This window comes from Ochotona princeps, chromosome 11, assembly GCF_030435755.1.
Source record: "Ochotona princeps isolate mOchPri1 chromosome 11, mOchPri1.hap1, whole genome shotgun sequence".
Lineage (NCBI taxonomy): Eukaryota > Metazoa > Chordata > Mammalia > Lagomorpha > Ochotonidae > Ochotona > Ochotona princeps.
The window spans coordinates 73,209,481-73,230,390 of NC_080842.1; the positions used below are offsets into that span (position 1 = coordinate 73,209,481).

The 20,910-nt window shown below is 60.7% G+C and overlaps 1 protein-coding gene across 1 annotated transcript in view; it reads left to right on the plus strand.

Annotated features, from left to right (window-relative positions):
• ZFYVE28 (zinc finger FYVE-type containing 28) overlaps positions 1-17,888 on the plus strand; it is a 60,429-nt gene extending 42,541 nt beyond the window's left edge. Inside the window, exons 7-13 of the mRNA XM_058670442.1 lie at positions 4,245-4,346; positions 5,284-6,504; positions 12,995-13,128; positions 13,653-13,769; positions 16,920-17,024; positions 17,413-17,516; positions 17,650-17,888. Of these exons, the coding sequence (XP_058526425.1) occupies positions 4,245-4,346; positions 5,284-6,504; positions 12,995-13,128; positions 13,653-13,769; positions 16,920-17,024; positions 17,413-17,516; positions 17,650-17,781 (1,915 nt within the window). The 3' untranslated portion in view covers positions 17,782-17,888. The remainder of the gene's footprint in view (positions 1-4,244; positions 4,347-5,283; positions 6,505-12,994; positions 13,129-13,652; positions 13,770-16,919; positions 17,025-17,412; positions 17,517-17,649) is intronic.
• The last annotated feature ends 3,022 nt before the right edge of the window (positions 17,889-20,910 follow it).

Below are 20,910 nucleotides of genomic sequence, written 5' to 3' on the forward strand. Positions count from 1 at the left end.
CTGAGCTGATCCGGGAGCCACGAGCTTGCTTTAGGCTGTTCTTGGTTCTTTCCCAGGCCAGAAGTAGGGAGCTGGATGGGAAGTGGAGCAGCTGGACACAAAGTGGCACCTCTGTGGGAATGCCGGCACTGCGAAATGGAGGATTAGCTAATTGAGTCACCAGGCTGGCCCCAGAAGTCAGTCTGTCGATTCATTCTCTGAATGCCCACAACAGCCTGGTGGGCCCCCACCAAAGCCCAGACGAGCCTGGCACTTGATCCAGGTCTCCCTGTGGATGGTAAGGGCCCAGGGCTTGAGCCGCCATTGGCTACCCTCCAGGTGCTTGTCAGCAGGCAGCTTGCATTGGAAACCAAGATCCTCCAGTACAGGCTGCAAGCCTCCCAAAGGCTTGTCCCAAGCTTCCTTACAAAAACTGCCGGCTCCCAGTGCTCACTAGCTCAGGCCCTGTTGCTGGGGGGTGCTGGCCTGCCAGCCCCGCTGTGACCAAGCAGGTCCTGTCTGTCCTGTGTCCCTCTCAAGGGCCTGCCAGCCCCACAGTGGCTTCAAGCAGGTCCCTGTCTGTCCTGTGTCCCTCTCAAGGGCCTGCCATGACCTCCAGCTTCTCAGATTTGCCACCAGAACTGCTAGCAAAATCAGAGAGAGGGAAAAATTGAGATCAACTGGAATTTGCCAGAATAAAAAGTTTGGGGAGCAAGTGGTCAGACAAGCAGTTAAGACGCTCATGCCCTGGGACTGGCATTGCTGCACAGTGAGTTGAGCTGCTGCCTGAGACGCCAACATCCCATATGGGCACCGGTTCAAGTCTCAGCTGCTTTATTTTTGATCCAGTTCCCTATAAATGCACCTGGGAAAGCAGCAGGGTGTGGCCCAAGTCCTCGGGCCCCTGCACCCCCGTGGGAGACCCCGGGTCCTAGCATTGCCCTGGCCCAGACCTGGTTGTTGTGGCCATTTGGGGAGTGAACCAGCAGATGGAACAGCTTTCCTTCTCTGTCTCTCCCTTTCTAGTCCCTTCCCCGCCTCTATAACTCTTTCAAGTTAGTAAAATAGATGTTTTTTCTTTTTAATGTGCCCCACATCAGAGGGCCTAGGTTCAGTCTCCAACCCTGAGTACTGGCTTCCTGCTGATGCACAGCTGGGCGGCAGGGGTGACGGCTCGGGTGACAGCCCCACAGGCCGCCTCGGGCACTGCACGCATGTGGGCCAATAGCGGGTGGGACTCTTTCCCCATCCCTCTCCCTTAAACATTTAGTTTGAAGTTTAAAATTCACTGAAGCGACTATGTTTATGTATCTGATAAAGTTCTAGAATGGAAAAAAAAGTTTAAAAACCTTTATAATTTGGCAACGGAGGAACAACGCAGTTTAAAAGTGGCTAAAGACTTGACCTGGCCTTCTTTTTTAAAAAGACACTTATTTAACGAGAGACAGAGAGAGAGAGAGAGAGAGAGAGTGATTGATTGATTGATTGTCAGCTGGTCCATTTCCCAGTGGTTGTGCAGTGCTCAGGCTGGGCCAAAGCCAAGACCCAGGAACTCTGGCTGTGGGTCTCTGTCCTCCTCCTCTGCTTTCCTGGGCTCAGTGGTGGGGAGCTGAATGGGACCCGGAGCAGCTGGGACTGGCATTGGCGGGGAGTCGGAGGGACGTGGAACAGCTGGGACTGGCACTGGCGGGGAGCTGAATGGGACCCAGAGCAGCTGGGACTGGCACCGGCGGGAAGCCGGAGGGACCCGGAGCAGCTGGGACTGGCACTGGCGGGAAGCCGGAGGGACCCGGAACAGCTGGTACTGGCACTGGCGGGAAGCCGGAGGACCCGGAGCAGCTAGGACTGGCACTGGCGGGAAGCCAGAAGGACCCGGAGCAGCTGGGACTGGCACTGGTGCTCCATCATGGGATGCTGGGTGTGCAGGTGGCAGCTCAGCCCCTCTGCAACTGGCATTTCCCCATGGAAGAAGTGAGAAGATGCTGCCCATCATTGATAATGAATGGAAACCAGTGTGAGATACCCCTTGCCACCCTTCCCACAGGGCTGTCAGCTGAGGCCCACGTGGGAGTGGGGACCTGGTGTGTCCCTGTGTGGTCACAAAATGCCCTGCTGGGAAAGGAAACCGTACTTGGATGTCCACACAGAAGCTGCTCACGTGTGCTGGTGTCAGCTTTAGACAAGCCGTGTGCCCAGGGGTGGGCTAGCAGGCACAGGCCTGCTGTGCACAGAGGTCCTGTCCAGTCATCAGAGCAAGTGCACTGCCTGCTGTGGCATGCCAAGGGGACGACCCCAGGACGACGCCGCACAATGCTGCCTCCCCACGACATGCCAAGAACAGGCATGCTCAGACGGGCTGGCCGGAGGCGGCCGGGGTGGGCATGATGGCTGGCAGAAATGGAGGATGGCTCTGGAGAACCATGCGGTGTGTGAGACACCCTGTCACAGCGCGGTGCTGCCATGGGACAATGCGCCACCTCAGTTCCACAAACAAGACCAGCCATCTGTCCACCAGCGAGGACCCAGCCTCCCGCCCTGGCTTGCCCTCATGTGCTAAGCTGTGCTGTGTCCCCAGTGCCTTGCCCATACCCTGCCTGGCACCTCAGCCATGGGTGCCTCCGGCCCTCCTGAGATCCAACCTCTCTCAGGAACAAGCAGCCAATCCTTTCATTCATTGACTTCCATGTTCTTTGGAAGACAAATAAAAGGAGAAGCCTTTCATCTTCTGGTTGATTCCCCACGTCCCGACAACAACAGGGCCGGCCAGACCAAAGCCAGGCGTCGGAACTTCATTGGGCCTTTCCCTGTGGGCAGCGTGGCCCGAGTACTTGAAGTAGCCACCTGCTGTCCCCCAGGGTGCTCCTGGACACCTCACATGGTGTCTTTTTTGTTTATATTTTTAATTCAGTTTTTTTTAAGATTTATTTATTTATTTTTTAAAGATTTGTTCATTTTATTACAAAGTCAGATATACAGAGAGGAGGAGAGACAGAGAGGAAGATCTTCCGCCGATGATTCACTCCCCAAGTGACCGCAACGGGCCAGTGTGCGCCGATCCGAAGCCAGGAACCAGGAACCTCTTCCAGGTCTCCCACGTGGGTGCAGGGTCCCAATGCATTGGGCTGTCCTCAGCTGCTTTCCCAGGCCACAAGCAGGGAGCTGGATGGGAAGTGTAGCTGCCAGGATTAGAACCGGCGCCCATATGGGATCCCGGGGCGTTCAAGGCAAGGACTTTAGCCGCTAGGCCACGGCGCCGGGTCCTTAAGATTTGTTTAAAAAGAAGCATTGCAGAGAGGGAGAGGCAGAGAGAGAGCTCTTCCATCTGGTTCACTCCCCAAATGGCCACAGCAGCTGAGCCTTGAGCCACAGCCTGAAGTGCAGAGCTGCTTCTGGGTCTCGCATGTGAGTACAAGGGCCCACGCTTTTGGAGTATCTTCCATTGCTTTCCCAGGTGTGTTAGAAGGGACATAATTGGAAATGAACCTGCCCCCATGTGGAATGCCAGTGAGCAGGTTAACCAGCTGTGCCACCATTCCAGCCCCTCACATGGTATCCCAACCGTGGCTGCCCTCAGCTGTCCCCTTGTTGAGTTCTGCGCCTGATGGACTGCACAGGAGTCTTGACTGGAGCTGACTAGATCCAACCCCCAGCCTCAACAGACTCCTCCCTGTTCTGTTCACAGAAACAGACGTGTGTGGCATCCCACACCTGCAGACACACGCCCTGCTCGGGAGGCCAGGGCACAGGTGCCACTCCCCTGGTGCCCTCAGGAGCTGGGTGCAGGGCTATAGACAGGAGGATGCCAGGACCTGGGCAGCGATGCCTCTCCATCCAGGCGGGCACCTAAGGGGCGATCGGTCCACCCTGGCTGGTGGCAGCACCAGCCAGACCCCTGGAAGGATGCGAGGCAAGGGTCCCATTCTCACTTCCCAGTCACTGTGCCCCTGGTGGGGGCAGTGGACCAGTGTGGGGGCAGTTCTCAGAGCCCCCGTAGGTCAGTGTAAGTGCCAGGTAGGCTCTTCCGTGTCCAGGGAGGGAGCTGTCCGGGACAGTGCTGAAGCTTGGTGTCTGGTGGTGACACCGACATGCAGTTTCTGGTCTCTCGGGCACCAGCTCTTAGCAGCTGCAAGTACAACCCGACCTAGGTGATGCCTGTGTTTCCTAAACTGTGAGCACCAGGCCTGAGCGTGCGCCCAGGCTGGGGGTTCCCAGGCACGCCTGAGCGCCAGAGGCCTCACCGCTCTGGCTTCTGTGTCTCCGTGCAGCGGCCTTGTGGTCTACGCGGAGGGACCCCTGAACTTGGACCGCAAGGTGGAGGACATGTCTGAGCTCTTCCGGCCCTTCCACACGCTGCTGCGGAAGATAAGGTGGACGACTGGAGGGAGGGGCAGGCGGGCAGGGCTGGTGCCTCCCTAGGCTGCTGGTGGGAGACTGGGGGGACGGGCAGGTGGGCAGGTCAGGTGTCTCCCTAGGCTGCTGGTGGGAGACTGGGGGGACGGGCAGGCGGGCAGGGCAGGTGCCTCCCTAGGCTGCTGGTGGCTTACACGCTGCCTAAGCCTGGCCTGGGGTGGGGGTGAGGCTTGCTCCAAGTCCCCGTCTGCGTGAGCTGCCGGTCCTTGGCTTTCATTGCTGGCCTGCATGCCTGACTGGGCTTGGCTGTGGCTCCTGGAGGCGTATGTATCCTGCAAGGGCCTTCCTGGCCCTGATGCTCCTCCTGAGGACGCCCCCCTGGGTACCGGTGGAACCAAAGGCCTCCTGGGGTTGAGGGACCTCCTGTGGCCCCCTGGAACCTGCAAACAACACATGTGGCCCCAGGCCTGGCCGGCTGGCCCAAGTGAGAGCTCAGAGCCCAGTCTCGAGCAAGGTGGCCATGCCGAGATGTGACCATGTGGAGCCTGTGGGTAGACTCTCGGAGCCCTGGAGTGGGGCTCCAGTGGAGCTCGAAGGTGCTGGATGGCCCTTGGTCACTTTGCTCACACACTTGCTTTCCCTGAGGCGGGGCAGCAAAGCCCACCAGGGCTCCCCAGCAGTAGGGGTCTTATAGGAGGGGAAAGCATTGGGAGTAGAGGGGTTTCTGGGAGGTCGCAGGTGGTTAGGAGGAAGCTCGGGCGAGTGGGCAGGAAGCAGCTGGAGCCCTGGGCGTGGAGCCTCATTCTGTCTGTGGCTGGCCGAGGGGGTGCTTGGCTGTGGGCGTCACTGCCGCTGCTTTGTTGGGGCACAGATGCGCAGGTGCCCTGTGCTCTTGAATGAGGGTGGCGGTGGCCTGTGGAACTTACACCCTTGACTGCGTCCCGGCCCTCACAGGGACCTGCTGCAGACGCTGACAGACGACGAGCTGCACACGCTGGAACGCAGCCTCTGTGTCTCCCAGGATGCCGAGCTGCCCATCAGGGCCGAGGCCTTTCCCGCGCCGCTTGCCCCCGAGGAGCCGCTCCCAGCCCAGGCCGAAGCCCCGGAGGCAGAGCTGGCCTGCTCCATGCAGTACGACGAGAGGGAGCTGGAGCAGCTCAGCCGCATGGTCCACCGGGCTGGGGATGAGATGTCATCCCTGCTGTCGCCTGCTCACAGGCCAGGGGTCGAGGGCAGCCCCCGTGGGCAGGAGGCCTCCCCGGGGAGTGCGCGACCCCGGCTGGGCAGTGACGACGAAGAGCGAGTGTTCTTCATGGATGATGTGGAGGGCACGGCCGAGGTTCCCTCAGGGCCCACGGCCCCACCCAGCGCGTTTACAGGGGCAGGTGACGCAGGGGCCCACCTGGAGAAGGCAGGGCCAAGCCCAGAAGCAGGGCCCACAGCTGAGGAGCTGGACGTGAGTAACAACAATGTGGAGGCCATCGAGGGGCTGGCGGCCGGCCTCTCAGGCTCCAGCTCCTGCAGCTGCCTGGACAGCCGGCCGTACCTGGACAGCTGGGAGGTGAGCGCCGACGCCGAGGCAGCTGAGCTGATCGCCCACCGCACAGGGGGTATGAGGCTCTCGGCCACTGTCATCTTCAACCCCAAGTCGCTCGCCCCCTCAGGTGCCCCTGCAGACCGGGACATCTCCTCCTCGGCTCCGGGGGCTGAGGGGACAGAGGCTGCTGCCCACGGACCCAGCAGCACGACCACCAATGGCCTCCTTCACTCCTGCGTGTGCTGCGGGAGCTGTGGGGACAGTGGGGAGGACAGCGGGGAGAGGCTGCAAGGCAAGCACAGCTCTGAGGGCATCACTGGCGCCTCCTACACTGTGGGCCCAGCCGAGGCCGGTGACAAGGGCCCCACGGGGCTGGACACCGCCCAGCCCAGCTCAGAGGCCCCGCTGTCAGCGGAAGACACCTCTGACAGGCAGGAGCCTGTGACCGCTACTTCCAATAAGTGCCTGGTGCCCACCTTGGGTCCCCCAGGGAATGCAGCTAACTCTCAAGGAGTGGGTGGAGCTGTGAAAGAGCTTGAGGCCATGGCACAAGACGCTGGCAGGCCCCCAGAGGCCACGCGGCAGAGGCAGCCAGGAGAGAAGGCCGCCGAGGAGGCTTTGTGCCCGCCCGGCTCCAGGTAAGAGCTGCTCAGGGCTGCCCTGGGTTTGCATCTGGGCGTGTGCTGGTGGCTGAGGTGCAGGGGCTGGGCTGCCAGTGGGGGCTGGGCCCAGGACAGGTGTGTGGGAGGAGTGGGGCAGGCTGGAGGGACTCAGTGACAGGAAGTGAAACCACCGACAAGTGTAACCCCGAGAGCCAGCTTTTCTGTGGCTGCCCCACGGGACCCAGAGGCATGCACGTGGCACAGAACCCCCGGACTGTCCTGACACGTGTGTGGGTGCACAGCAGGGCAGTGTCCATTGGCCACGGCAAAGCACACTGGCCACTGCTTACTGACCCCCGTGGCTTCTGGGCTCACAGAAGGCTGAAGGGGTGGGGGTGCAGACCCTTGGAAATGAGCACGGAGCCTGGGGCCACGCAGGATCCGAGATCCTCAGGTGGTGTCTCCGGGACAGTCTTGGCACTGTTGCTCGGGCTCGTGCCATGGGGGCATGCCAGAGGGCTCTTTCCTTCCGCTCTGCTTCTGGGCTCCCAGAGCCCCCCGTGGGCTGTCCCCTTGCCTTGCCTCTCAAGCCCCAGGCGTATCCAGGACATGGCCGACTGAGCAAGCGCTGGAGAAGCAAGGAGAGGAGGCATGGCCGTGCCTCAGCTGCGCCCACGGGGTGTCTGCCTAGGACCTGCCTTCCTGGCCAGGGTTGGGCCAGGGCTCAACCCGTGCTGCTGGAGCTGGGTGGAGTGGCTGAGCAGTCACAGTGAGGCTGCCAGGTCTGCACAGGGGAGGCACTCGCCCTACCTTCCCTGCCCGGGGCCTCGGGGCAGCACACAGCCCTGTCCTTGCTGGTGGCTCGTGCAAGTTGCTGGCCAGGAGCGCATGGACCTCGGAGGCGGCAGGCTGGGCAGCCCTCCCTGTGCCCTGGTGGTTGGGCTGGGCTCTCACCACCTCTCCCAGCCCTCCCAGCCACCTCCCTGTCGTGGACCGTCCACAGCAGCAGGGTCACTTGCCAATAGGCTTGTCTGTGTGTATGACATTGTTGAGGCTCACGCATGGGCAAGGTGTCCTGATGGTTCTTTGTGTGCACGACCATCTGACTGTTTGTGTGTGTGTGAGAGAGAGAGAGAGACCCAAGTTGTGACGGCCGTGCGCTGGGAGTGCTCCTGTGCAGGGTCTGTGTGGGTCCCGGTTGCAGCCTGACAGGTAACTGGCTGGGTGGGAGGCAGTGGGCCTCCAGGGTCTCTGTTCCCTTCCTGAGGAACTGCCAGGTGGCCTTCCAGGATGGCTGCAGCTGGCATCTTGCCCATCGCAGACTGGGGCTCCAGGTCTCCCCAACGTGTTGCTGTCTACACTGAAAATGCTGTTCATCATTACCTTTGTTTGTGTGAACTGGGACTACGGAGAGCGGGAGGAGCAGGAGGGAGTGGAGGCTTCCATGCGGTGGGTCACTCTCCAGAGGCCCACAGCAGTGAGGCTGGGCAGGCCAGAGGGGGAATTCAGGCCACATTTCCCAAGTGTTGGTGCACACGGGCAGGAAGCTGGACTCACACCCAGGCCCTCCCGCTGGCAGCTTAACCACAGCAGTGCACAGCACCCCTCCCTCCCATTCCGCCTCGCCCCACCCCACTCTCCTCCACCCTGACCTGCCCCAGGACCCCTGCAGCCCCTGTCATGTGTGGCGTCGAGGCCACAGGTAGACACAACTGGGAGGCACTCCGCAGGATCAAGGTGTGCCAGGCTACAGGCCAGATTCCACCGAGGCCCCCAGAGCGAGTGGGGTGGGAGGGCAGGGGGCCCGTGCAGACCGGGCGGTGAGCTGGCCTGGGCCAGCTGCAGCCTGGAACCAAGGAGGACTCCCCAGCTCTAGCCATGTTCTTCCATGTCCTGTCGCCAGACACGGATGAGCTGACCTGGCTGATGGGAACGTTCTAGAAGAGCCTGTGTCCTCCTCTCTCTGTTGGTTCCTTTCCTTATCAGCGGTCTAGCTTCAGCCCTCGGGTCCAGCATCTGGATGAGTCCCCGGCCCTGGGGTGAAAGCCCTGCTCTCTGAACGGGTACTCGCGTGCTCCCGCCTGGGTCCCCAGCAGCACTAGCTGCAGGAGCGATGGCCACCCAGGCTGGGAGCACCTGTGCTCCTTGTTCTGCTGTGGGTGTGCTGCCCGGCTCCCTCTCTGCCGAGCTCCCTAGCCTGAACGCCACTCTGGCTTAGGGAATCCTGCCAGTTGAGGGGGGACTCACTCCTGCTGAAGGAGTGCCACACCAGGGCTTGCACCCCAACTCGGTTTCCCAACCCAAGAAGCAAACTGGACCCCATGTCACTGAGGGTGGTGAGCCATGCATGCTGCCAGCCCAGGGTGGGTCCACAGCCCACATCCGTGCGCCCGTGTGCCATGGAAGCTCCCCCATCTCCCCCCACCTCAGTCCTGCTGTCTGATGCTCTTGCTGACAGATGAGCTGTGCCTTCAGGGCAGCTAGTGAAGTTGATGGGCACTGCATGGACAGCGGGCCGAGTGACTGGGGATGGCACCGGTCATGGCTGTCCCCATCCCTGCGTATGCTCTCCTCACCTTTGCCATCCTCACGCACAACCCCCGCGGACTCTGGCTCGGGAATCTTGTCACAGCCCAGGGCCCAGGCCTGGTCCCTGGGGCCTCACTGTACTGCCTGACCCTTGTGTGCTCGGCTGGCCTTGCTGGCTGGCCTGGCATTGGCCTGGGTGAGTGGAGGATCCCCTGGGGTAGAAGGGTGGCTGTAAGATGCAGTGAACCAGGGGTGGTCTCGTGTCAGGGCCTCTGCTGTCCCTCGGCCTGCATGGCGTGTCCCTGTCCACAGCAGACAGTAGCCTCTGACACCCACTCAAGGCTATCAGGGTGGCCCTCAGCTGGGCCCTCCCGGGGAGGACAGGGACAGTGCACTGCTGGTCCAGCTGACCAGGCCTGGCCAAGCCCTCATCCCTGGGCCTCCCAGGAGGCCTGCTGGGCTCAGGAGACAGATGTTGAGGTCAAGGGACAGGGAGAGTGGCCAGCCCCGCCTTGCCCTGGTGTCCGTGGGACCCGGAACAGCAGATCCTGCCCACAGATCTCTCCTATCCCCTTGGCAGGTGCAGGGCATCGGCTGGAGTCCCACGCCCTGCACCAGGTCCTCCCACCCACTGTCCACCCCCATGCAGCTTCAAAATAGCCGCAGACTCGGAATTCCCTGAGCTCCCGAGAGACCAGAACTGGTCTGGGGTGTGAGGGCCTGGCTCCCCTCACGCCACCTGCTGGTACCATCCAGGCAGCCTCGGCTATTGTGTGATACCTGGATCACAGGACCTGCCCTGCAGGGGTCTACAAGTGACCCCTGCACCCGGACCCCTCAGCAGCAGCTGCCTTATGCAGCGCACTGGGGAGCTGTGTCTGCCTGCCCCCGCCCCCCAGGAGAACTATGGGATTGTGTGCCAGAACCCAGTGACTTTTTTAAAAGTGTGTTTAGGTAGAAAAGCATTATTTTTGTTGGAGAAGGTAGAGACCTTCCATGCACTGGTTCACATCCCAAGTGGCCACAAATGCCATAGCTGAACTGACCCGAAGGCAAGAGCTAGGAGTTCTTCTGGGTCTCCCACATGGGTGCAGGGTTCCAGGGCTTTCCCAGGCCATGAGCAGGGAGCTGGATGGGACGTGGGGCAGTCGGGACTGAGCCAGTGCTCATATGAAGTGTGGACGCTGCAGCTGGAGACTTATCTTGCTACGCCACGGCACCAACCCCAGTAGGTGTATTGTGATGAAAACAAATTTGAAATCCCTGCGGAGTTGTTTTCCTTAGGAGAACACGGTTCCGTGAGTTATTTCAAGAGTGCATGTGGGTTCCAAGGTAGTGTTGGTGACTCTGGGCCGCTCACCTGTTGGTGGGGATTTTCGGATGAGCTTGTAGAGCCCCGCCAGTGGTGTGGTCTGCAGCGTGGGGACACAGCCGTCTGCAGAGCATGAGCCACCCTCCACGCATGGACACGTGTGCCCACGGTGTTGGATCCTTGTAGCCCTTGCAGGGCTGCCTAACGCTCTAGCTCTCCACGCTGTGTAACCTACTGTCAGTGGGATGTGCCTGCTGTGGTGCCCCCAGGAGGCTGTGCTCACTGCCCTGCCTCAGAAGTCGTGGTGGCCCTGTCCCCTTCACTTGCTTCTATTTCCCCAGCCCTGTATTCTTTTTAACTGTGCCATCAGGGGTGTGAGGCTTGGTAATGCCCAGAGCCTGCCTCCTCTTCCCCAAGTGAACTCTGCCCCCGGAACTCCGGCACGCCCCCCCCCCACTGCCCAGTCCTAGCAACACAGCCCCCTAACACATCTGCTTTGTCCCTAAGCTCAGACTCTCTGTGGACCCCATGCAAGTGGAGTTGTGGGAAGGTGTCTGTGTCTCTGAGACGTGATTTAGGACCCTGTCCTCAAGTTCCGGCCATGTCACAGCCCGGGCATGATGTCTCCTTAGTTCCCGTGGTCAGCCATCACACACCGCTGCACACTTGGGTGGTCCCCGTGATTCTCAGGACCTGGGTTCCAGGTGTCGGAGGCCCTGCGTGAGGTTGGGCGAAGTCATGTGGAGCTGGCATCAGGACAGGCAAAGGCCCACCGCTAGAGCACAGTAAGGCCACACAGTGCTGTGTCTCCATGCCCAGGGCTGCTTCAGCCCCAGGCCCCTGGCCTCAGTGTTCACACGTGGCATGTCTCTGCCATCCCTCTCAACCCTGGCTGCTAGTGCCAGCCCAGTCTCCTAGGGTTCCAAGAGCGCCAGCTCCTGGTCTGTGGGGTTTGGGGGGTCCCGGTTTTCCCCCTCTGGTGCTGTGTCTGTGCCCAGGGTGGCTGCCCCAGGTGCCCTCCAGCCTGTGAGCTGAGGCTGGCTGTGGTCCTCCCATGCCTGGCGCTATGGTGGGGCTTCCCTCAAACCTGCAGCAGCTGCTGACGTGAGAGCCAGCCAGTGGGCCCACTGCCCACAGGGGAGAGAAGGGGCGATGCAGACGTAAGACACACTGGTTCTAGAAGGCAAGCCTCCCCAGCAGGGATTGACGTGTGACTGAGCTCAGAACTCGAGAAGGGTACGTGAAGTAGGAATAGAGGGAAAAGAAATGGACCACTACGATTTTATGATCATAATGGACGATGCGAGAAAGCTGTCTGCTTTGTTGATACAGAAGCAGTCACGAGCTCTGGCACAAACTTTGACATCATGGTCAAGTGGGTGTATCCAAGGATAATTCTGCCATTCGTTTCACCTTAAAGCAGGATGTTATCCATCCTGACCCTGTGGTCAGGAAGTTCTCAATAGATGGTGCGTATCAGGCAGCAACACGTTCCTGCTGCAGTCCTCCCAGAAGGAGGGACCAAAGATCAAGGATCGTCAGCGGGGGCAGCAGAGACAGAGAGCATGAACTGTAGAAGGCCCCTTTGCAAGACGTTAGCAGCAGCATCAACTTCCAAGCTCACATTGATGGTAAAGGCCAACTCTGCAGCGGCAGAGGATGCCTCAACAGATTACAGAAATCTCAGCGGGGTGGTCCGGTGTCCGTGCACAGGGAGGTGGAGCTGCCTTCAGGTGGATGCAGAGACATCCCGGGCCCGGCCATGCAGCAGGAAGTTCCTAGCGGCCTGCCTGCGATGGAACAGTTCTCTTCACACCTTTGTGTCCTCCACACCCGCCGCACGGACCCCAGCAACGTGCCAAGGGTAGGGGCCGGTGTCTGGCCCACAAGCTGCTGTCGGAGTCCTTGGCTCTGACTCCAGCTTGCTGCCGGCCCAGCCCTGGGAGGCAGCAGTGCCAGCTCACATTGCTGGGTCCCTGCCACCCACGGTGGGAGCCCTGGCCTGGGTTCCTGGCCCCCACTTGGGGCCCAGGCCTGAGCCTTGGGGCATTGGGGCAGTGAAGTGGCAGATGGCAGCTCTCTGTGCTTCTCCAATTAGAAAATTGAAATTTCTTTTCCAAAAATAAAATCACGAAAAGCAGCTGAGAGTCTCCTAGGTAGAGGACAGAAGGATGGAAGATGACTGTTCTTCAGTACCCTGGTTGTGCGAGGTGGGTGCTGTGGCACAGTCACGGGGGAGCCAGAGCCGGCCCAGCCACGGTGGTGGAGGGGCTGTGTGGGAGCTCCCATGGGAGCCTGACAGGATCTCCTGGCCCCCAGAGGCTCTGGGAAGGAGTCCTCCAGCCTCCCCTAGCTCAGGATGTCTGCAGGTGGCGACTGTGCCACCCCAGTCTCGGCCTCAACGGCCATCAGGCTGCCTCTGTGTCAACAACAGCAACCTGTCGTTGGGGTCCAGGGCCCCCCACATCACCCAGGATGCTGTCCGCAGTCCAGCTCCTGCCCTGCAACAGGTCTTGCTGTTGGCGGGGTCCTGGGGCCCGGTGTGTGCGCACCCAGGGGGGCTCTAAGCAAATCGGTCTGTACTGGTTGGCTGGGAGCCCAACCACCCCAGGCCTGACGCACCAGCAGCCAAGGGCTGAGGACAGTGGTTGCTCGCTTCTCATCCCTGTCTCCTTCCCTGCATAGTGGCTCCACAGCTGCCCGCTGCTCCTCTGACAAGATGGGGCCAGGGACAGACCCCGCGACTGCCCGCGAGCGGATCCGGTCCAGGTTCCACAGCAGCCACGACCTGGTTCACCGCCTGTTTGTCTGCATTTCAGGTGCAGGGTCCAGGCCCGGCAGGGGAAGGGGAGGACAGCCCCGCCTCGCCCTACACAGGCGCCTCCAAAGCTGGGCTCCCCTCTCCTTGGAGGGCAGAGCAGAGCAAGGGGCTCTCTGCAAGTGGGGGTCATGGCAGTAGGGCTGGGCAGCAGGGTGCTGGGCACCACCTTGGGCTCCTTGCTCCAGGGTCTGTACTACATACAGCCTACAGTGGTTGTTGAGGTGGGGGGCTGGGGAGCAGCTTGGTGGGTAGACCCCCATCTGGGCACCATGTGGGGCTCCATGTGTCCCTTGCTGAGTGGCCAGGGCAGCCTGGTGGTGGTGGCCATGGCCTGCAGCTGCATGGGGCTCTCTAGGAGGTCCCTGTCCCCTCCCTGCCTCCCCACGACTCCTGGATTTGTGCTGTCGTTGGAAGTTCACCTCCTGAGCAGTCACTGGCTATGAACTCTGGCTGGATCTGGGCTGGGCCAGCTGCAGCCTTCCCTGGGCCACTGACCATCTTCCCGTGGTCCTGCTCCCTCAGGTGTGGCCGACCAGCTGCAGACAAACTATGCAAGTGACCTGAGAAGTATCCTCAAAACGCTGTTTGAGGTCATGGCCACGAAGCCTGAGGCCGATGACAAGGAGAAGCTAAAGAAGGGTTAGTGTCCCCATTTGGACTCCGTCCACCAGCTGTGGGGCAAGGCCAGTGCAATAGGCCCAGACAGCCACAGCCCCTCCCGGGGACCTGCCGCATCCCCAGCTGGTGGAACCCAGGGGTGAAGGGAAAGCTGCTGCCCAGAGAGGTGGCCACAACCCAGCTTACAGATGGGTCATGACCGCCCACAGACTCAAGGCAGGAGCCCCTTACCCTGCACTTGCCACAGCCAGGGTCTCCCGCTGCCAACTGCTGCTGCCCATGCCAGGAGACTCTGCCAGCCCTCAGAGAGGAGCAGCGGGCAGAGGTGAGAGCCAGGTAAGGTGGGCATCACTCCCACCCTCAGAGCCAGCACAGACTCTAGGAGAGGGGACGTGACCCTGCTCCTTTGCGAGTGGCAAGAACTGTGCTACCTGCTGTAAAATGTCTCAATTGTAGCACACACTGCTCTCACACACATGCAGGAGCACACACTGCTCACACACATGCAGGAGCACACACTGCTCACACACATGCAGGAGCACACACAGCTCACACACATGCAGGAGCACACACTGCTCTCACACATGCAGGAGCACACACTGCTCACACACATGCAGGAGCACACACTGCTCTCACACACATGCAGGAGCACACACTGCTCACACACACATGCAGGAGCACACACTGCTCACACACATGCAGGAGCACACACAGCTCACACACATGCAGGAGCACACACTACTCACACACATGCAGGAGCACACACTGCTCTCACACACATGCAGGAGCACACACTGCTCACACACATGCAGGAGCACACACTGCTCACACACACATGCAGGAGCACACACTGCTCACACACACATGCAGGAGCACACACTGCTCTCACACACATGTGCAGGAGCACACACTGCTCACACACATGCAGGAGCACACACTGCTCACACACATGCAGGCACACACTACTCACACACATGCAGGAGCACACACTGCTCACACACATGCAGGAGCACACACTGCTCACACACATGCAGGAGCACACACTGCTCACACACATGCAGGAGCACACACTGCTCACACACATGCAGGAGCACACACTGCTCACACACATGCAGGAGCACACACTGCTCACACATGCAGGAGCACACACTGCTCTCACACACATGCAGGAGCACACACTGCTCACACACATGCAGGAGCACACACAGCTCACACACATGCAGGAGCACACACTGCTCTCATACACATGCAGGCACACACTGCTTACACACATGCAGGAGCACACACTGCTCTTACATGCAGAAGCACACTCACACACATGCAGGAGCACACACAGCTCACACACATGCAGGAGCACACACTGCTCTCACACATGCAGGAGCACACACTGCTCACACACATGCAGGAGCACACACTGCTCACACACATGCAGGAGCACACACTGCTCACACACATGCAGGCACACACTACTCACACACATGCAGGAGCACACTGCTCACACACATGCAGGAGCACACACTGCTCACACACATGCAGGAGCACACACTGCTCACACACATGCAGGAGCACACACTGCTCACACACATGCAGGAGCACACACTGCTCTCACACACATGCAGGAGCACACACTGCTCACACACATGCAGGAGCACACACAGCTCACACACATGCAGGAGCACACACTGCTCTCATACACATGCAGGCACACACTGCTTACACACATGCAGGAGCACACACTGCTCTTACATGCAGAAGCACATACACATGCAGGAGCACACACAGCTCACACACATGCAGGAGCACACACAGCTCACACACATGCAGGAGCACACACTGCTCTCACACATGCAGGAGCACACACTGCTCACACACATGCAGGAGCACACACTGCTCACACACATGCAGGAGCACACACTGCTCACACACATGCAGGCACACACTACTCACACACATGCAGGAGCACACACTGCTCACACACATGCAGGAGCACACACTGCTCACACACATGCAGGAGCACACACTGCTCACACACATGCAGGAGCACACACTGCTCTCACACACATGCAGGAGCACACACTGCTCACACACATGCAGGAGCACACACTGCTCACACACATGCAGGAGCACACACTGCTCACACACATGCAGGAGCACACACTGCTCACACACATGCAGGCACACACTACTCACACACATGCAGGAGCACACACTGCTCACACACATGCAGGAGCACACACTGCTCACACACATGCAGGAGCACACACTGCTCTCACACACATGCAGGAGCACACACAGCTCACACACATGCAGGAGCACACACTGCTCTCATACACATGCAGGCACACACTGCTTACACACATGCAGGAGCACACACTGCTCTTACATGCAGAAGCACACTCACACACATGCAGGAGCACACACGGCTCACACACATGCAGGAGCACACACTGCTCTCACACATGCAGGAGCACACACTGCTCACACACATGCAGGAGCACACACAGCTCTCACACACATGCAGGAGCACACACTGCTCACACACATGCAGGAGCACACACTACTCACATGCAGGAGCACACACTACTCACACACATGCAGGAGCACACACTACTCACACACATGCAGGAGCACACACTGCTCACACACATGCAGGAGCACACACTGCTCTCACACACACATGCAGGAGCACACACTGCTCACACACATGCAGGATTACTTATTCTTGGCTTGCACCTACACACTGAGTGTTCATGCAGCTGGTATCTGGGGAGGCAGCGGGCATCAGAACAGGTACCAACGGGTGCAGAGTCACTGCCTTGGGTTCCTGAAGCATCCTAAGGTAGGAAAGAGGACCCCACCCCTGTTCACTGCTCTGTGTGCTCTTGGGGGGTTGTCAGCATTCACCCCAGGGTCGCACAGGCTGCGGACCAGGCCCAGTGGTGTGTGCGTGTTTTGTGCTTGCCAGCTCTGGCCCTTGGGTGTGCTGCCTGAGGCCTTGTTCTGAGAGGGCCTCAGAGGCAAGGATGTGGCTGGGCTCTTCAGATAGGACTGGGCACAGCCTGCAGGCCACAGTGCTCCTTGCCACATGCCCTGGCAGGCCCACTTTCTGGGCTGCACAGTCCCCGCCTGGACAGCCATCGCAGAGCAGCAGCCTGTCTGTCTCTCTCACAGTCACCCAGACGCTGTGCAGTGCCAACCTGGAGGACTGTGCCCTGTGCCAGGAGACGCTGTCGTCCTCTGAAGTCGCAGCCAAGACCTGTGACGGGGACTTTGAAGGTGCATGGGAGCCCTGGGTGGGGAACAGGAGTCCGTTTCAGATGCTGCCCCCACCTTACTCTGGTCAGACATGGCTTCTGAGGTAGGGGCAGCCTCCCATCTGCTTCCCTCCTAGGGTCCAGGTGGGCATGTGGGGCTCCTGGCCTGCTGGGCACCAGGGGGAGGGGCAAAGACGAGCTGCGGCAGTGGGGGGAGAGGCCAGGGCTTGGTCACCTAGGTGTGCTTCCCCAACACCACCTCAGCCTGGTGGCCTGGCTGCAGCTGGGGTGTGAGCCAAGCACTGCAGAGGGATGCCCTGATGGCATCTGTGGGGAGGGGACGGGGCTCCCCAACCCCGTCCCCAGCCTGCCTGCCCTGCCGGTGCTCACAGGCCCGCTGTCCTTGTCAGATCCCCCCGAATGGGTGCCAGATGAGGCTTGTGGGCTCTGCACTGCTTGTAAAGCCCCCTTCACCGTCATTCGCCGCAGACACCACTGCCGCAGCTGCGGGAAGGTAGGTGCTGCCCACAGGGTGGCCGGGGCCAGGAGCCCGGAGTGGTCTGGGTGTGGGTTCTGGCTTGGTTGGTCAGAGTCTGGGAGGGCACCTGGACACCTGGTCAGCACCGCCTGTCTCCTTCTGCCCCCAGATTTTCTGCTCCCGCTGCTCGTCCCACTCAGCGCCGTTGCCCCGCTACGGGCAGGTGAAGCCTGTGCGTGTGTGCACACACTGCTACATGTTCCACGTCACGCCCTTCTACAGCGACAGGGCAGCGGTCTGACGGCTGCTACGCGGGCTATACCCACCCTACCCGTGCCACCCCAGGCCCTGCCAGGGCCTCACTGCTGCATCTCCGCTAGCCCCTGCCACTGCCGCCATGGAACCAGCCAGACCGCCAGAGAGCCTGGACCCCCTGGCCCTGGCCTCCCCACCTCAGGGACCCCAGGCCAGCTGCGGGGCCAGCAGGAGGTCAGCTTGGCCGCCGGGGGACCCCGGGTCGAACGCTGGCTGCTCTCCGGTGTGGGAGGGGCCCGGCTCTGCTGCCACAGCCCCGCCTCAGGGCCCTGCTGAAAAACACACATCTCATTTCTTCTCAGAGGGGGAGGGGTGGGAGGGAAGCTGAGCCTGGGGCTCCTGGCACTACTGTCCACCTACAGGTGGTGCGGGGCACAGTGGGCACAGGTTCCTGGGGCCTGTGGGTCACAGGACTGCCCGCCTCCCTGCTACCTCCCAAGGCCACAGCCCACATGGTCAGGTCCGGGTGAACGGCCCAGCACCCCAGCACGAACACCTCCTCAGGCTTAAACCTCAGGCTTCACGTTGCAGTGACGATGGCAATTTTATTTTTAGGGAGAGGACACGCCCACTGCTGCTTTTATAGGACAAAACCCGATTCCCATGTCATGGCCGAGTCCACAGGCACAAGAGTGGGGGAGCGGGCAGACTCCACGACAGAGGGAGATGATATATTGAGATGATTATTTTTATTTTCTAAATGCTGTAACTCAGAACCATTTCCATAAATCTATTTACGGATTGCAGGTGAGCTCATTCCTGTGTGGGTTCCGACCCCGTGTGCACCTGGGGGCTTGTCTGTGTGTAGGTGCTGACCCTGCCTGCAGCCACCCAGTGTACAGGCCGAGCGGGCCCTGGGCAGGAGCCTGCGGGGGAAAGCCCCTGCCCTTGGGGCCTGTTCGCCTCCCACTCTGACAGAGTCTGGGGGGCGTGGGTCAGCACTCTCAGCCACCCATGCCTGGGGTCCATTCACGGGCGGCCATGGTCTTAGGGCTGCCTTTTAAGGGCGTGTCAGGGGTCTGGCCCAGCCTGTGGGCTGCCACGGAGCAGGGTCTTCTCTCTATTCTCAGGACTTGACTGTCCAGGCCTGTGTGGGGGAGGTAGGGCTGTGGCTGGACACTTGGGGCAGGGCGGGGGCTATGCCTGCTGTCACTCTCAGGGTATTCAGCCCTCCAGGGAGCCCTCCTGGGGCCTCCAGATGGTGTGTGGACAGGTCTGGATGTGGCTTGGGACCTGAGAGGTCTGGGTCCTGCCCAGAGTGGCCACCTGTCCTGTTTGTCTAGGAAGCAGTGGGTCCCTGGGCAGAGGTCGCTGTGCCCGACTCAGGCCATTGGTCCTTCACTTGGCCATACCCACCCCAAAGACAGCCCTGGGATCTGGCAATGACAGGGCTGCTCTTGAACATTACAGCTTAGGAAGCTTCTGGAAGGCCTGGCCTGATGCCCGCCTCACAGTTGGGCTGGGGTTGGGAGACACTGGGGGCAGAGTGGGGAGGGGCCAGGTGAGCCCCCGGAGTCCCCTACACTGTCATGCGGGCCCTCCTATTGCCTTTCTCCACCCTCCCCGGGCTCCCTCATGTCATGGATGGGGCAGTGAGCTGCCTGGCAGAGCTGGGGTAGGGGTGAGGAGCAGGAAGACTGCCCTGGCTGCCTGTGCCAGACCACCACTCCCAGCGCCCTGCCAGCCATGGACAGCCCTGACAGGGAGGCTGGGGCTGCTCTGAACTGGCACCCTACTGCCATCTGGGTCCTGTGTAGGCCTGGCAGCATCCCCCTACCTTTCAGCTTCCAGCCTACAGGCAGGGGGTCCTTGCTGGGCTGGGCCCATGCCACTTGCAGCTTGCATGCTTGCAGGACCCCAAGTGAAGCCTTGGGACTTTGAGGGAGCCCTCAGGCTCACAGCACCCCGGGTGCTCCCTCTCATGCCCAGGCCACCACCTGAGCCCCCTGCATCACTGCAGACTCCACTCAGCCCCCACGGCTTCTCTCCGCCGTAGCCTCTGAAGCCGCCCTTCTGTCTGCCCCTGGGGCTCACTGCAAAGCTGGTTTGTGCCCAGGCCAGCAGCCACGCTGACGTCCACTGAGACACGGACACTGGCCATGTGACCCTGGGGCAGCGCCAAGATGTTGGATGCTTCCAGGGTCCTGGTTGCAGCTCCTCACCCATTACCTCCTTCAGGGAGACGGACCCAGGGTCTGGGGCCTCTGCATGTTTCTACAGTTGAGTGTGTGTGTAGGAAGGCTGTCTTGCCCTCCACCACCCCCACAAGGATGGGGGAGGGCATGACAGCAGCACCCTGGGCCGGGGGGTGGTTCCTGCACCGACCGGGGCCCCTGCCTACTCCTTGGGCTCTCTCAACTCCACAGTGAGCTGGGAACAGGCGGGCAGGGCCTGTCCCCTCCAGGCATCCCTCTTAGCTGGCGTACAGAGCAGACACCACTGACTGCCCTACCCCAGGCTTCTTCCACAGGGCCCCAGGGCCAGGCTGGGTCCCTCTGTCTAGCCATGCCAGGCCCACGGTCAGAGGCAGGTGTTCCGCATGTGCTCTCCTGCACCTTCTCTCTTCCCATCCAAGTTTGGAATCTTCCCGCGTTGCTTTTGCATTTTTTTTTCCCTGCAAGAAATTAATTTCACTGACAGCTGTCTAAGTCGTCGGGCTCATGAGTCTCTTAGGGAAACTCGTGAAGCCAAAATGCCCCAGGCCCAGGCCAACTGTGCTGCCTGTGGCTTCCTGTATCTTCACGGCCTCAGAGGAAGCAGTGTCCTTGTGTGTCAAGCACTGTGGACGCTCCCAAATACTCAGGGGCCTGGTCCGGTGCCCGTGCTGGCCGGCCTGGGCCACCAGGGGTCTGCCTCCCTGGGCCCAGCTGCCTGCCGCAGCGCCAGGGACAGAAGCCCCGTCTGCCACAGGGATGATGGTCCATTCCTGCCACCTCCCAGGCCCTGCACTGTGGCGTCCCATCTGTCCCTCCTTGAACCTCCCTGACAACCAGGCCCCCTGGGGAGGGGAACCCAGGCAAGGCAGCTGGAGGAGGTGCTGTGGGGCAGGCTAGCCACAGTCGTGGGGGAGGGGGGGAGGATGTGGGGGCCAGGGTCTGGACTGCTTCTCCACGGC